This window comes from Garra rufa, chromosome 7, assembly GCF_049309525.1.
Source record: "Garra rufa chromosome 7, GarRuf1.0, whole genome shotgun sequence".
Classification (NCBI taxonomy): domain Eukaryota; kingdom Metazoa; phylum Chordata; class Actinopteri; order Cypriniformes; family Cyprinidae; genus Garra; species Garra rufa.
The window spans coordinates 19,714,358-19,730,371 of NC_133367.1; the positions used below are offsets into that span (position 1 = coordinate 19,714,358).

At 34.5% G+C, this 16,014-nt stretch overlaps 1 protein-coding gene across 1 annotated transcript in view; it reads right to left on the reverse strand.

Moving 5' to 3' along the window:
* tspan7 (tetraspanin 7) overlaps positions 1 to 15,328 on the reverse strand; it is a 53,069-nt gene extending 37,741 nt beyond the window's left edge. Inside the window, exon 1 of the mRNA XM_073844046.1 lies at positions 15,179 to 15,328. Within this exon, the coding sequence (XP_073700147.1) occupies positions 15,179 to 15,259 (81 nt within the window). The 5' untranslated portion in view covers positions 15,260 to 15,328. The remainder of the gene's footprint in view (positions 1 to 15,178) is intronic.
* Positions 15,329 to 16,014: the final 686 nt, after the last annotated feature.

Consider the following 16,014-nt stretch of genomic DNA (forward strand, 5'->3'; position numbering starts at 1 on the left):
AAGGGCAAACCCAGTGGAAATAAAAGTGTTTCTGTTCTAGTTGTTTACCAAAGTAGAGTCAGGAAAACTTTGAACCAACCATTTGAGACTCTTTTCATTGTTAATATTAGAGAAATACAGGATATTAGGTTTAGCATTGATGCAAACACTTCTCAAGCAGGTATCATGATTAAGCACCTCGTCAGCTGAGAGTCATGAGTGTCTTCATAAGCTTGCTTTAATAGGATTCAGGGCTGGATAATACATTATACAATCATTTAGAGAAGGGCTACGGTGTTGTAAAGATTTAATTGGGTGAGTTGTGTGATGAAAGGATTCTTGAAGGAATAGCTCATCCAAAAATGACAAATTGTTGAAGATGTATTCACCCTCAGGCTGTTCTAGATGTAGATGAGTTGGTTTCTTCATCAGAACAGACTGTGAGAAATTTAACATTACCTCACTTGCTCATCAATGGAGCCTCTATAGTGATTGGGTGCCCTCAGAAAGAGAGTCCAAACAGCTGATAAAAACATCACAATAATCCTCAAGTCTTTTTCACTGGAGGAAGCCTTATTATGGATTATGAAGTCGTATTTAGATTGGTTTAAACATGCAGCTTTCACTTCACAATTTGTTAATTGAGGGACTGGAGTGGTGTGGATTACTCGTGGATTATTGTGATGTTTTTAACAGCTGTTTGAACTCTCCTTCTGACGTCACCCATTCACTGCAGAGGATCCATTGGTGAGAAAGTGATGTAATGCTAAATTTCTCCAAATCTGAACTAAGAAACTAATTCATCTACTTCACAACTATTCATCTTGAATGGCCTGAGGGCGAGTACATTTATTTTGGGTGAACTATTCCTTTAAGACTGAAATAAATAAACAAAAACAATAATACCGTATGATAAATGTCTACATATATACCAGCATGAACACAGAATTCACAAATATTCCACAAAAATAAACTTGAAGCTTGAAGTTCAAGCACTTTAAGGCATTTAAGCGCATATTTAAAATACATTATTTACCAAGCTTGTAACAACTTAAATCAATGATTTTAAAAAGCATTTTGGTAAATCCAGGTAATTTACCACGGAAATATTTGTTTTTTTAATGTTCATGACTTACAGTGCCAGCTGTGGCCACTTGTCGCATGTGCTCAGCAGGCTTTGTGAAGTTTCGAGTTTTCCTTTAGGCTTTATAGGATTTTAGGTGAATTTGGACAGGCCCCATTTTCTAAACGCCCCGTTATAGCTTCCCAAAGGGTAAATGTCAACCTTTTTTGATATTTTTTGACCTAGTGAGCTCAAAAAAATTGTACTGCAGTGTTTTTTTTTCCCAGATTGAGCAAAAAACCTAGGAATAGTTCGCAAAAGTTTTCACATCTTCTCAAACATTTAACAAACTATTTGATTGACAGCAATGGTTCTAGAGGCAAAGTTGGTTCTAGAGGCAAAGTTCTGTGTTATTATATGAATATCGCATAATTGTGCAAGGTACAAGAGTTTCCATCCTTGAAAAATGTGATATATAAAAATGTTTTGAGTTTTCCTTTAGGCTTTATAATATGTTAGGTAAATTCAAAATTTTTAACTTTTTGGTAATTATTGACCTAGAGCAGTCATTCCCAAGTGGGTCGCGGGAAATATTGTATGGGTCGCCAAGTCGAGCACTATTTTTCAGTGCGCTATATACTCTTGATTAAAATTTATATGTGTAGTTCACCTATTAGCCACACGAGGGAGCTCGTTGTTTTCTTCTTCTGCTTTCTTTTTTGTTGTTGTTGTTCTTTAGCTGCGCTCTGCATCGCCTGTTTCATACTCCGTCTGCAGTGCGTATGCGTTGCGTATTTTTTTTCCGCACCCATGTTAACGGATTGGAGCGTTCACACTGCATGCGGTTGCAGTCCAGCAGTGCGTCCCAAAAGCAGTGCGTTTGCAGCAGAGCAGCGATCATTTCGGCAGTCTATTTTTTGCTGTGCTGCAAGCGCTGCATGTGCTGAATTAAAGTGACAGCGCATTGTTCCCTGTAAAAATGAACATGAATTGACACGAAAATGTCCCATAAATGCATATAAATGAAGTCCACTTTTTCACAGTCAAAAGGCTTTTTGGCTAGGTTTAAAATAAGGAAAAGTGCAGTTTTAAAGAAAAAGGCAACATAATACTGTACGTGCACTTGTCCAGGCAGAAAAGTTCTTTAAAGCATTGTTTTTAATAAAGATTTAATGCGAAAGAAAAGCATGAGAGCCGACTGTTTCTGTCTGTGGTAAGTTTTAATTAAAATATTTTTTGATAGCCCAATTTCAATTAGAAAAGGAAGCTATAGCCTCCCTATGTTGTGTTTAAATGTGTTGCAACTTGCTTGAGCAACTTAATATACAAATCTAGAAGTCAAGTGCATTGAATAATATGTTGTTTTTTATTGAGTTTAAACGTGAAAATGTCTGTTACTGTATTAGTGTACTGTGATAAAAGAGGATCACAATGCTGAAAAAGCACTTGTGGATTTGAAATCAAAATAACGGATAAATATTGTGTTTGTGGTAAACAGCATTTTCTGCAAATCTGCATTTTGCTTAAATAAAAAAAATGTGCTTTGTCAAATATCTGTATCTCTTTTAAATAGTTAAGTGGAAGCATGACCTTAAAAATGGTCATACATATTTTGTTAATGCATAAATTCTCTTCGTGATATATGAACTTTATGGGCTTAATGTTTATTGGGTCACAAGGATTTATCGACTTTAAAATGTGGGTCCCCAGAAAAAAAGTTTGGGAAACACTGACCTAGAGAGTCCGAAGAATTGTACTGCAGTGAGGTTTTTTAAGATTGGTTGAAAAGCCTAGGACTAGTTCGCAACAGTAGTTTTTTTTTTACATCTTCTCAATCATTTAACAAACTATTTTGATGACAGCAGTGGTGCTACAGGCAAAGTTGTCCAGAATGGGGAGTTCTGTCATATGATACAAATACCGCACGTATGTGTGAAAAAACGTGCAATGTACAATTAATTTACGCCCTTGAAAAAAGCTACATTGCTCCCCAGCAGTCGTTTTCTTTCAAATTTCTCAGGCCCAATAACAGCCATGTTTTTTTGAGATACGCAAATGTCCTTATAGACACTTGCTGCACTTTGCACAGCGATTTTCATGTTGATAGGACAAATGGTTGCATAGGTCCTATTTTTATGCTTTATCCTCTTATAGCGCCACCAAGTGGCCAAACTCGAAGATTTCTTTTCTGTGACCTCAGATTTAGCTCATACATACGTGTTCTGAGTTTGGCAAAGATATCTCATTCCATTCAGGAGTTAAAGACATTTTACTAAAAGTGGCCCCGTCCCTTTCGAACATTTTGGCATCCCTTTGCAACAGTGAATCGAAAGTTACATTTTTTTTTTTGGTATTTATTGATATTCGCTATCCAGAGTATCTTCCTGCACTGGTTTGGTTGCCATTGGGTGAAAAACCTAGGACTAGTTCACGAAAGCAGGTCCAAAACACCCGAAAACTTCGCCAGGCTCGCAATCACGAATTTGAGTCCAGTCATTTTGAGGATTCCAACAATGTAAGACACTTGAACCTGCAAAGAATGGTTTAGGAGTTATGAGCGATTTTGTACTTTTGATCGCTGTAGAGAAGTTGTTGCGTTGTGAGTGCTACCATCCCTCCAAGTTTCAAGTCTCTACGACTTATGGTTTGGTCTGCATGAACAGTTTAACGTGGAGACTGCTGAATGGCACGGAATGTTGAATTAAGTTGTTATTTTTGTTTTCTTTGCGCACAAAAAGTTTCTCATAGCTTCATAACATTAGGGTTGAACCACTGATGTCATATGGACTAATTTTACGATGTCCTTATACTACCTTTCTGGGCCTTGAACGTTTAAGTTGCGTTGCTGCCTATACAGAGTCAGAAAGCTCTCGGATTTCCCCAAAAATATCTTAATTTGTGTTCCAAAGTTGAAAGAGGGTCTTAGAGGTTTGGAATGACATAAGATGAGTAATTAATGACATAATTTCCAAGTTTGGGTGAACTATTTCTTGAAATGTTTCTCAGTTCCTTCAGTTTTGATGGTGAAGTTCCATCTGAATAAATCTTTGTTAATACACAACACAAAAGTATTAACAAGCTTAGAGAGAAACAAACACTAAGTATCAACGCCTCCACACACAAAGACACAATACATATCAGCGGCACTGCGGTGCTTGACACTCATTTCCATAAAAACACCAAAGGCTACTGGGAAAACCAGACCAGACGAGCCCTTAATTGCCTGCTTGTAATGAACAAGACTGCCAACGCTAATAACACCGGCTAAGAGCAAAATAACTTTAAGAGAAGGGCGACCCAAGAATCTCAAAATGGCACCAATTATTACTTGTTGGCCAAATAGGTTCAGTAGCACACTTTAATTACTTGTTTACTGTATCAACAGTCACATTTCCTTTCTAACAGTATAAACACATCTAACTTAAGGGTGACAAAATAGTTGAACCCAGTTTTACCCAATTACTGTACATCTTTGATTTGACTTCCTTGTCTGTGAAATTACGATGCAAAACAACTAGTGCAAAAGCATTTAAGGTGTTTAACATTTCATGAAATACCCAAAGAAACTTTACACTCTGCAAATGCTTGGTAAACAGGTTTTATTTGTTTTCATTTTTACCTTATAGGGAAACACAATGGCAATGCTAATGTTTTGCAGGTGTAGGGTAAGTTACGGTGATTTACACACTGCTAAACACTATTTTGTAAGTTCATAATGACAATACTATTATATTTTACACACTAACTTATTAAAATCAATTAAAATCAGTTGTATATGAACATCAAGTACAGGATTCCCGTCGCTCGCTGTGATGTGTCCTAGGCTTGCTATTTTAAGATGCCGGGAACTCTGGGATCACACATAGACGCATGCCATTCTAGGTGTGTATCAGTTACACACACTGCAAAGTCATACTGTCACATCCAGAGCTGACGCAACCTACAGGAACAACATTACATGACTTGACTTGTCATTAAAAAGCGACTCATGATACAGCTCAATAAAGAGCATTTATTGCAAGCGAACTTGACAATGATGTATCCTTCAAGAATATTCATTAGCAATTGTTAACATACTTTGGGAATCCATCAATTTTTCAAGGAAAAACAAGAGTCTTTGCCAATCAAACGTACACCCGAGAAAGGTGGCATGAGGTGTTATCTTACATCCTAAGCTTTAATAATGTCGACTGCATTGAAATACGAACCGAATGAATGTACAGCAATCCCCACGCTAATTTAAACTCTAGAGAAACAGAATTCTCTTATGGGTAACACAAGGACACCTGAGGTTTTTTTCTGTATCTCTAGATAATATCACTGTTTCAAACCAGGGGTCAGAAAAGGTTCTAATTAATAAGCAAAGCAAAAACTTAAATTTAATAGTGAAAACAATTTTGTCCAATTACACTACCATTTAAAGGTTTGGACACACTTCCCCATTCTCTTTGATAGGTAAGTGTGTTCAAACTTTTGACTGGTACTGTGTATATGTAAAAAAAATCCTATTAAACATGGTTTTATTGTATTCGATGTGGTTACGATTAGGAATGGAGGCCACGAAATCTAAAATGGCAGTGACATCTTTGTTTTATTTTGGGTGTTATCCCATAATATTGTCACTACTGAAACAGTCACGGCCATAACATTTGTGAAGTTTCAGTAGTAACATCATTGTTTTTTTGGGTGTTATCCTGTAAAATGTTATTCCAGAAAGCAGGCCTTCATCAAACCCGGAACTAATCGAGCAATTTGTGCCAGCCTAGGGAAAACTCTATTGTAATAATGCAAATTATGTGAAAAATAATCGAATAACAACAATTATTGCATATTGCATTTTTCTTAAACATCGCACAGCCCTGATTTGAAGTTTCGGTTGTGACATCTTTGTTTTTTTGGGTTATTTTTAATTATTCCATAAAACTGTCTAGGGCTGGGCGATTAATCGAAAAGTAATCGAAATCGACATTCAGAACCTATAATCGATCAAATTTTTCCAGGTCAATTATTTCAATTACTTTCCCTTTAAAAACATTACTGCGTGTGGAGTCAGGTGACCCCGCTCCGTTACGTTGCGTTATTCCTCCGACATGTCGATGGAGAGCTTAAGCAGTATTTATACAGTAAAAAGTATTTACAGGATATACAAGAGTAATTTTATTTAGAAGAGATACTGCTTATTTTCTACTTTTAATATTTATTATTATTTTATAAATAATTTATTTTGTTTCCAAAAGTGCAAGTTATTTATTTTCACTAATTTAAGAAAAATGTGACTTTTCGTTTTAAGCAATGTGTGCTTTAATTTCAGTTGTTCAACACTGATGTTCAATAAATAATCAGAGATAGTAGATAGTGTGTGCACCCTTCATTCAAAAATCTCTCACTTGTAATATGTGCGCATATTTACTGTACAAAACTTGTCAGTGAACTATGAGGGCAAAAAAATAAATATTATTTAAATATAATTAAATATAATTTTATTAATGAATAAAATAATCGTTCATTAATCGTAATCGGGTTAAAATGTTCAATTAATCGAGATTTTGATTTTAGGCCAAATCGCCCAGCCCTAAAACTGTCACTACCGAAACAGTCATGACCAAAACATATCATCATTGTTTCAAAAGTGACAAAGGCGAACACATAATCTTTTATTTGGGAAAAATACACAAAATTTTAGTACAGTTATGTGACATCTTTGGTTTTTTTTGGGTGTTATTCTATAAAATTGTCACTACTGAAACAGTCATGACCGAAACATTTGGTGAAGTTTCGGTAGGGACATCATTATTTTTTTTGGGTGTTATCCCATAAAATGTTATCCCGTAAAATGTTATCCTGTAAAATGTTATCCCGTTTCACTACCGAAACAGTCCTGACCAAAATATTTGGTAAAGTTTTGGTAGTGACATCGCTGTTTTTTTGGGTGTTACTTCAAAATATTGTCACTACCGTATCAGTCATGACCATAACATTTGGTGGCGTTTCAGTAGTGACATTATTGTTTTTGGGGTGTTAATCCAATAAACTTGTCACTACCGAAACAGTCATGACCAAAACATATCATCATTGTTTCAAAAGTGACAAAGGCGAACACATAATCTTTTATTTGGGAAAAATACACAAAATTTTAGTACAGTTATGTGACATCTTTGGTTTTTTTGGGTGTTATTCTATAAAATTGTCACTACTGAAACAGTCATGAACGAAACATTTGGTGAAGTTTCGGTAGGGACATCATTGTTTTTTTTTGGGTGTTATCCTGTAAAATGTTATCCCGCAAAATTGTCACTACCGAAACAGTCATGACAAAAACATTTGGTAAAGTTTTGGTAGTGACATCGCTGTTTTTTTTGGGTGTAACTTCAAAAAATTGTCACTACCGTATCAGTCATGACCATAACATTTGGTGGCGTTTCAGTAGTGACATTATTGTTTTTGGGGTGTTAATCCAATAAACTTGTCACTACCGTAACAGTCACGACCAAAACATATCATCGTTGTTTCAAAAGTGACAAAGGGGAACACATAATCTTTTATTTGGGAAAAATACACAAAATTTTAGTACAGTTATGTGACATCTTTGGTTTTTTTTGGGTGTTATTCTATAAAATTGTCACTACTGAAACAGTCATGAACGAAACATTTGGTGAAGTTTCGGTAGGGACATCATTGTTTTTTTGGGGTGTTATCCCGTAAAATGTTATCCTGTAAAATGTTATCCCGTAAAAATTGTCACTACCGAAACAGTCCTGACCAAAATATTTGGTGAAGTTTTGGTAGTGACATCGCTGTTTTTTTGGGGTGTTATCCCGTAAAATGTTATCCTGTAAAATGTTATCCCGTAAAAATTGTCACTACCGAAACAGTCCTGACCAAAATATTTGGTGAAGTTTCGGTAGGGACATCATTGTTTTTTTTGGGTGTTATCCCGTAAAATGTTATCCTGTAAAATGTTATCCCGTAAAATTGTCACTACCGAAACAGTCCTGACCAAAATATTTGGTAAAGTTTTGGTAGTGACATCGCTGTTTTTTTGGGTGTTACTTCAAAAAATTGTCACTACCGTATCAGTCATGACCATAACATTTGGTGGCGTTTCAGTAGTGACATTATTGTTTTTGGGGTGTTAATCCAATAAACTTGTCACTACCGTAACAGTCGCGACCAAAACATATCATCATTGTTTCAAAAGTGACAAAGGGGAACACATAATCTTTTATTTGGGGAAAATGCACAAAATTTTAGTACAGTTATGTGACATCTTTGTTTTTTTGGGGGTGTTATTCTATAAAATTGTCACTACTGAAACAGCCATGACCGAAACATTTGGTGAAGTTTCGGTAGGGACATCATTGTTTTTTTGGGTGTTATCCCGTAAAATGTTATCCCGTAAAATGCTATCCTGTAAAATGTTATCCCGTAAAATTGTCACTACCGAAACAGTCATGACCAAAATATTTGGTAAAGTTTTGGTAGTGACATCGCTGTTTTTTTTGGGTGTTACTTCAAAAAATTGTCACTACCGTATCAGTCATGACCATAACATTTGGTGGCGTTTCAGTAGTGACATTATTGTTTTTGGGGTGTTAATCCAATAAACTTGTCACTACCGTAACAGTCACGACCAAAACATATCATCATTGTTTCAAAAGTGACAAAGGGGAACACATAATCTTTTATTTGGGAAAAATACACAAAATTTTAGTACAGTTATGTGACATCTTTGTTTTTTTGGGGTGTTATTCTATAAAATTGTCACTACTGAAACAGTCATGAACGAAACATTTGGTGAAGTTTCGGTAGGGACATCACAATTTTTTTAGGGGGTCATCCCATCAAATTGTCACCATGAAAAATCCATTTATCCAAAAATGGTTATTTCATGGCATTGCTGTGAAAACCCTTTTCGAACCTTTATTTTTAGGAGTGTATACCACTAAATAGCTATTAAATGAGCTATAAATAGTTTTAATTTGATGTAAATCTAGAGGCGGCAAGTGACAATATGTGTGACGCTCATGCTTCCCACACAATAAAAATCACTCTAGTCCAAATTCCTAGTTCAAACTTTACATTATTAATACACACCACATAACGTTGCCTGCAATAAAACAACATACAAACAGAAATATGTAGAGTGAGCCAAATAACTATCTTTTCCTTGTGTTGCTGAATCCCAACGACTTTCCAACTTGCAATCACGAGTTAGACATATTTGTTTTTTACTAGTTGGAAACTAGCAATTACGGTAATTCCAACATGACGTGAACGTAACATAACCATCAAACATGTTATGATTAGCTGTGGCACTTTTTGTTTTCAGTGACGACAGAAAAATGACTTGACGCTGGAAACGTGTTGCATCGTGTCTGGTTAACTCAAGGTGTTAGATCTTCTCCACAAATAGCAGCATGTTAACATGTGAAATACAATCGAAACTGGCTGGGTGTGAAATGCACTAGTTATTTTGTTCAAAGCAACAGGCGCCCGAGTCATCTGCCTCATATTCGGCCTGTCTTTTCTCAGCCCTGTTGGTTTGTTCCCATCTGCCTCTGGGAGAACAGAGAGTGTGAATGTGTTTGTGAGGGTCGACAGCAGGACACACGGCGCTCCGTCTGTCTGCGTTCAGACGAACAGAATGAACTCAACAGGTCCAGAACAGCTGATGGAAGGATGGAGAAACGTCACCGACTCCATTTTCATTTGTCACTCGCATGCTCTCCATCTAATTTCTGCCCCTATCTTCACATCTCCCTTCAATTACGCCCTCGCTCGTGTGCTCTTCCAACACACCGTGAGTTTCAAAGCTCATTTGTAACATCTGTGAGCTGTTCTGCAAGTGAACATTTCAGCTGATTCTAATAACACAGAAACTGCACACCTGGCTGAAACCTTTAAATGTTCTGCATAATTTTAACATTATTTGAAAGAATGAGCACAAATGCTGAAACGTACCCATTAAATTAGCTACAAGTGAATCAATCAACCAGCCAAAGCATCTAACCAAAAAATAAAAAAAATGTAGGCTTTGTGTAAACGTACATTACAGTTGGCGTAAAAGGGCTTTTACATTTGACCAAAATACAACATTTCTATATTAAAAACAAACAAGCAAGCCCAGGCCAGATGAGAAAAAGCAATGTAACACATTACTGTTAAAAAAAAATAACTAAGTAGTGCAATTAGTTACTTTTTTTAGGGAGTAATCCGTAATCGTAATGCGTTACTTTTAAAAGTAACTTTCCCCAACACTGTTGACTATGACTCACAATTCAGTTTGTCTGTTTTGCTTCACGTTTACTTGCAAAAGTGCTGAAAATGTTTTACTATGAGTTTGATTCTGGATTAAGAGGTTCAGACTGTTCAAATTCTAGTCGGAATAGACATTTTGGATTATATTTCGTTTTATTTTCATGGAAACAAATCTATGAGAGGCAGAACTCAACATACTGTACACGATGTAAATGACAATGTATTCAACGGTAAAATGCAAAAAATCACTTAAAATACAAAAAAACATGCCATTTCAGCAAATTTTCTGCATTTAACGTAAAATGTATTCAATGTAAAATGACATTTAAAATACACGCCATTTCAGGGTTTTTGCTTAAGAAACTCAAGAAATTTAAGAAAGTGCTAATTTGTTGTGGCTGATTCTAGATTAAAAGTTTCAAACTGTACAAACTTTAGTCAGAATAGATATTTTGGTCATGTTTCATTTTATTTTAATGGAAATGAGGCTATGAGAGGCAGAACGCAACATATACAATATAAATGAAACGTAAAATGACACTACAGTACGTAAAAATGTGCTATTTCAGGACATTTACCGCATTTCGTGAATCGTTCGTAAATAAGACGCATGGGTTTGCGATAAAATACTACTTTTGAACTTGTGAGCTTGATTCTTGATTAAACAGTTAAGACCATTCAAACTTTAGTCAGAATAGACATTTTTGGATCAAATTTAATCTAATTTTAATGGAAACGAGACAACGTAGTGACAATGTATTCAATGTAAAATAGCTTCGCAGAAACACGGCATTTCAGGACATTTGCGAAAGTGCTAACTTCTTGTGTTTGATTCTAGATTAAAAGTTTCAGACTGTACAAACTTTAGCAAATAAGAGACATGGGTTTGCGCTGAAATATTACTTGTGTAAGTGCTGACTTGCTTGTAAACTTGATTAAACAGTTAAGACCATTCAAACTTCAGTCAGAATAGACATTTTTGGATCAAATTTAATCTAATTTTAATGGAAACGAGACAACGTAGTGACAATGTATTCAACGTAAAATAGCTTCGCAGAAACACGGCATTTCAGGACATTTGCGAAAGTGCTAACTTCTTGTGTTTGATTCTAGATTAAAAGTTTCAGACTGTACAAACTTTAGCAAATAAGAGACATGGGTTTGCGCTGAAATATTACTTGTGAAAGTGCTGACTTGCTTGTAAACTTGATTAAACAGTTCAGACCATTCAAACTTTAGTCAGAATAGACATTTTTGGATCATATTTAATTTTGTTGTAATGGAAACAAGGCTAAACAATGTAAACAACAATGTATTCAACAAAACAGTTAGACTTACTTGATAAAAACACGCTATTTTTAAGACATGTCCTGCAGAGATAAACTGAGTTGTGAGTTGTTCGTGACACATATGGGTTCGCTCTGAAATGCTTCTTGCGAAACTGCTAAATTGTTAGACAAATTCACTCCTTTGAGTTTGATTCTTGATTAAACAGTTCATCGTTCAAACTTTAGTCAGAATACACATTATATACCATATTTAACTTAATTTGAATCTAAATGAGGCTACGAGAGGCAGAACCCGACGTACTGTTTTCGTCATATAAATATGGCGTCTACTCTGAGCAGTGTTGCCAAGAATTGGGCTACTTTTATACTGTTGCCACAAGTTGTTTTTCAGTTGTTGCAATTTTGACACCGGTTTCCATGCTCATTTATGGAATTTCCCATCATGCATCATTGCTGTTTTACTACACTCTTTAAAATAAAGGTGCTTCACGATGCCATAGAAGAACCTTTTTTGTCTAAATGGTTCCATAAAGAACCTTTAACATCTAAAGAACCTTTCTGTTTCACAAAAGGTTCTTTATGGTGAAAAAAGGTTCTTCAGATTATAAAAAAAAGTAAGAAAGAGTTGGTTCTTTAAAGAACCTTTGACTGAATGGTTCTTTGTGGAACCAAAAATGATTCTTCTATGGCATGGCTGAGATTCGCCATTATGACGTAATTTGAAGACCAGAAAATGATGCAATTTTATGTGCTTTTTTTTTTAAAACTTCATATCCCAAAAGACTGTTAAATATAGTAAGCTCACTATGAGTTTCTAAATGCCTAAACATTCACACAGTGAGCATTTGCTAATATTCTTCGCTTAAATCACATGAGATTTAAATTGACATTTGAGGTCGAATTGGTTAGCAAATGATTTTAATGAATCGTGTCGACTGTACAGTAATTCATCACTTACTAATCAGATCAAATAGACCATGTGCTCCATTATTGGCCACATTTGGCCCATTTTCCCATTTCTTTTGAATAATTAATGATAAAACGGAGCAGTAACAAACTACTTCTTCCGGCTGCTGCCTTTCTTCACCCACAAAATACTCTTTACAACATCTTGCATTAGTCATTAACAAACATTATGTAACACTGAACAGATACATACAAATATATATTCTATGCAAATACAACCTATAAATTTCTACTTCCAGCTATAGTCTATGCTCGCATTTCAGTTGAATCACCAAAGTTTGCCAGGTTAGTGACATTAAATCTTTGAAAGCTGGTCTTCATTGTATCACATTGTCAAAAGTTTTTGAACAGTTTGATTTTTATGTTTTTTTTTTATGTTTTTTAAGTCTCTTCCACTCACCAAGCCTGTATTTATTTGATCCAAAGTACAGCAAAAACATTACAATTTTACAAATATTTTTACTATTTAAAATAACTGCTTTCTATTTAAATATATTTTAAAATACGATTTATTTCTGTGATTTCAAAGCCGAATTTTTAGCATCATTACCCCAGTCTTCAGTCTCACATGATTTGCTGTTTTTATGTTCAAACAGGCGAGTACATTTTTTTTTCAGGTTTCTCTGATGAATAGAAAGTTCAAAAGAATAGCATTTACAGCAACAGTATCTTTTATAACATTACAAATGTCTTTATTATCACTTTTGATCAATTTAAAGCATCCTTGCTAAATAAAAATATTAATTTCTATAATTTCTTTCCCTCCAAAAAATAAAAATGGCATAAAGTTTTTCATTTAAAACAAAATACATTATTTAAAATATTTTACTATTTAAAATAACCGTTTTCTATTTAAATATATTTTAAAATATAATTTATTTCTGTGATTTCAAAGCCGAATTTTCAGCACATGATCACATGATCCTTCAGAAATCATTCTAATATTCAGATTTGCTGTTAAAAAAACATTATTATTATTATTATTATTATTATTATTATTATCATTATTATTATTTTGAAAACAGCTGAGTAAATTTTTTCAGGTTTCTCTGATAAATAGAAAGTTCAAAAGAACAGCATTTACAGCAATAGTATCTTTTATAACATTATAAATGTCTTTATCATCACTTTTGATCAATTTAAAGCATTCTTGCTAAATAAAAGTATTAATTTCTATAATTTCTTTCCCCTCAAAAAAAAAATGTATATTGACTCGAAGCTTTTGAATGGTATAGTGTATAATATTACAAAAAGTTTTTTTATTTCAAATAAATGCTGATCTTCGGATCCTTTGATTCATCAAAGAATCCTGAAAAAATGTTTTAAATATTGATAATAAAAATAATAAAAATAATACATGTTATTTAAACAGCAAATCTGCATATTAGAAGGATTTCTGAAGGATCATGTGACACTGAAGACTAAATGCCGAAAATGTAGCTTTCAACACAGGAATAAATTGCATTTTAAAATATATTCAAATAGAAAACAGTTATTTTAAATAGTAAAAATATTTCACAGCATTACTGCTTTTACCATACTTTGGATCAAATTAATGCAGGCTTGGTGAGCAGAAGAGACCTCTTTGAAAAACATTAAAAATCTTAAAAACTTTTGACTAGAAGTGCATTTCAAATCCTCCATTAGCTGACCAGAAAAACTTAAGGAACTGTGGTTGGACCCTTCACATGTCAATCAGACAGTCTCTTCCTGTCTAAGTGGGTGGTTTTGGGGCGGATTAGGTTGAAAAGACTATATGAATGAACATTATCTAACCATATTTCTGAAAGTTATGTTATTAAGTGTTATTATCAATGCTGATAATACTAAAATCAAACTGAATGGATACACACAGATACTACAGCCATTCTGGGGCGGTGCCGTGTCACAGTTAACCGTTACTATCCAAATGACTTCCAACAGACAGAAACCACCATGTTCATTACCAGAGATGAAGACGCAGAGCTTTGCTTCATATGACAGAAGGTCACTGCAAACCTAATAAACCTGTTAAATCTCTGGAAGCGGTCCATATTTGGACATTAATAGTCAAACCATAATTTAAAATGTTCATGTTTTCAGATTTGGTCAATCAGATTCAGCAAAAGGACATTAACATTCAATTTATGATCCATCATATTTAGCATATGTCCATTTTTAGGCATTCATATTTTAATTATAATTCATAATGTCTAGGATATGCTCGTATTTAAACATGAATGTGTGTTTATGTGCATTTTTTGGACATTGATATTCAACTAATCAGGAATAATGTTCAGCAAATGTCCTTATTAGATCATTCATATTAATTCATTATGAATAACGTTCAACATCATCGTGAACATCTCATTTTGCATCTCAAAAGACAGCTTTTTTTAATATTTTGTCATCATTTCCATTAAAATGCACCTTGTTTATCATATTAATGATCAGACATAATCACATTCGTGTTTCTAATGGCCTCAGAAGGGTCCAGCCCTGCCATGATGGAGATGCACTTGTTTTCCAGTGGCGCAATATTGCAACAAACGCCTTATTATGATAACAAACCCATTTAAATGATTCATAACACGCCGCAGAAACACTAACCGCTCAAAAACGCTAGCGAAGGAGGGTCACTCACCCAGAACACGAAGGAATAAACGATGAGGAGCGTTTTGAGGCAGGTTATGACTGGTTTGGTCTCCATTCTCCTTGATGCCATGAGCGCAGTGAGTTTGTGCTGCTGTGATTCTCCGCTGCGCCTCCGCCGCTGCGCTCCAGTCACTCTAGATCCGTCTGGCCAATCAGAGGCCAAGATACCCAGCGAAGGTCCCGCCCCGTTCCGTCAGGCTCGCTGCTGGCCAATCAGAGGAAGAGAGGAGGACGTTCAATCCCCGCCCTCGAGACGCGACGCCCTCTGCTGGACGTCACATGACAGTGACGACAGTTGCGCTAAAGGTGAGGTAGGTGTCTTTGCGTCAGTGAAAAAGTGATGAAAAAATGAAAACAATTATTTTAATTATTTTAGTTTTCTGATGATAATCTGTAAACTTTTATTATATCACAAAAATGATATGACTTTTTTTAAGCAACAAAAGTATAACGCATTTAATATTTTTGAATATAAAATAAAACTATTTATTTATTTTTTGGTGAATTTAATTTGAATTTATTTAATTTAATTAGCATTTTTGGTGAATTTCAATCAAATTTATTCAATTTAATCAATATTTTGTCCTTGCTTGACTTCGCATACAATGATTTTTATAAGCTTTTATACATTTTATAAGCTTATTGTAAAAACTTTGAAGTCGATAAAATAAAACAGTGTTTATTGAGTGCATTTAATTTGTATTTATTTAATTTATTAATGTTCTATATGTTTTTGTTTAATTTGCATACAGTGAATTTGAAATACAAAAGCTTTATTTAAAACTAAAGCTGTGCATTTTTTATATCAGTTTTCTGATAATCTGT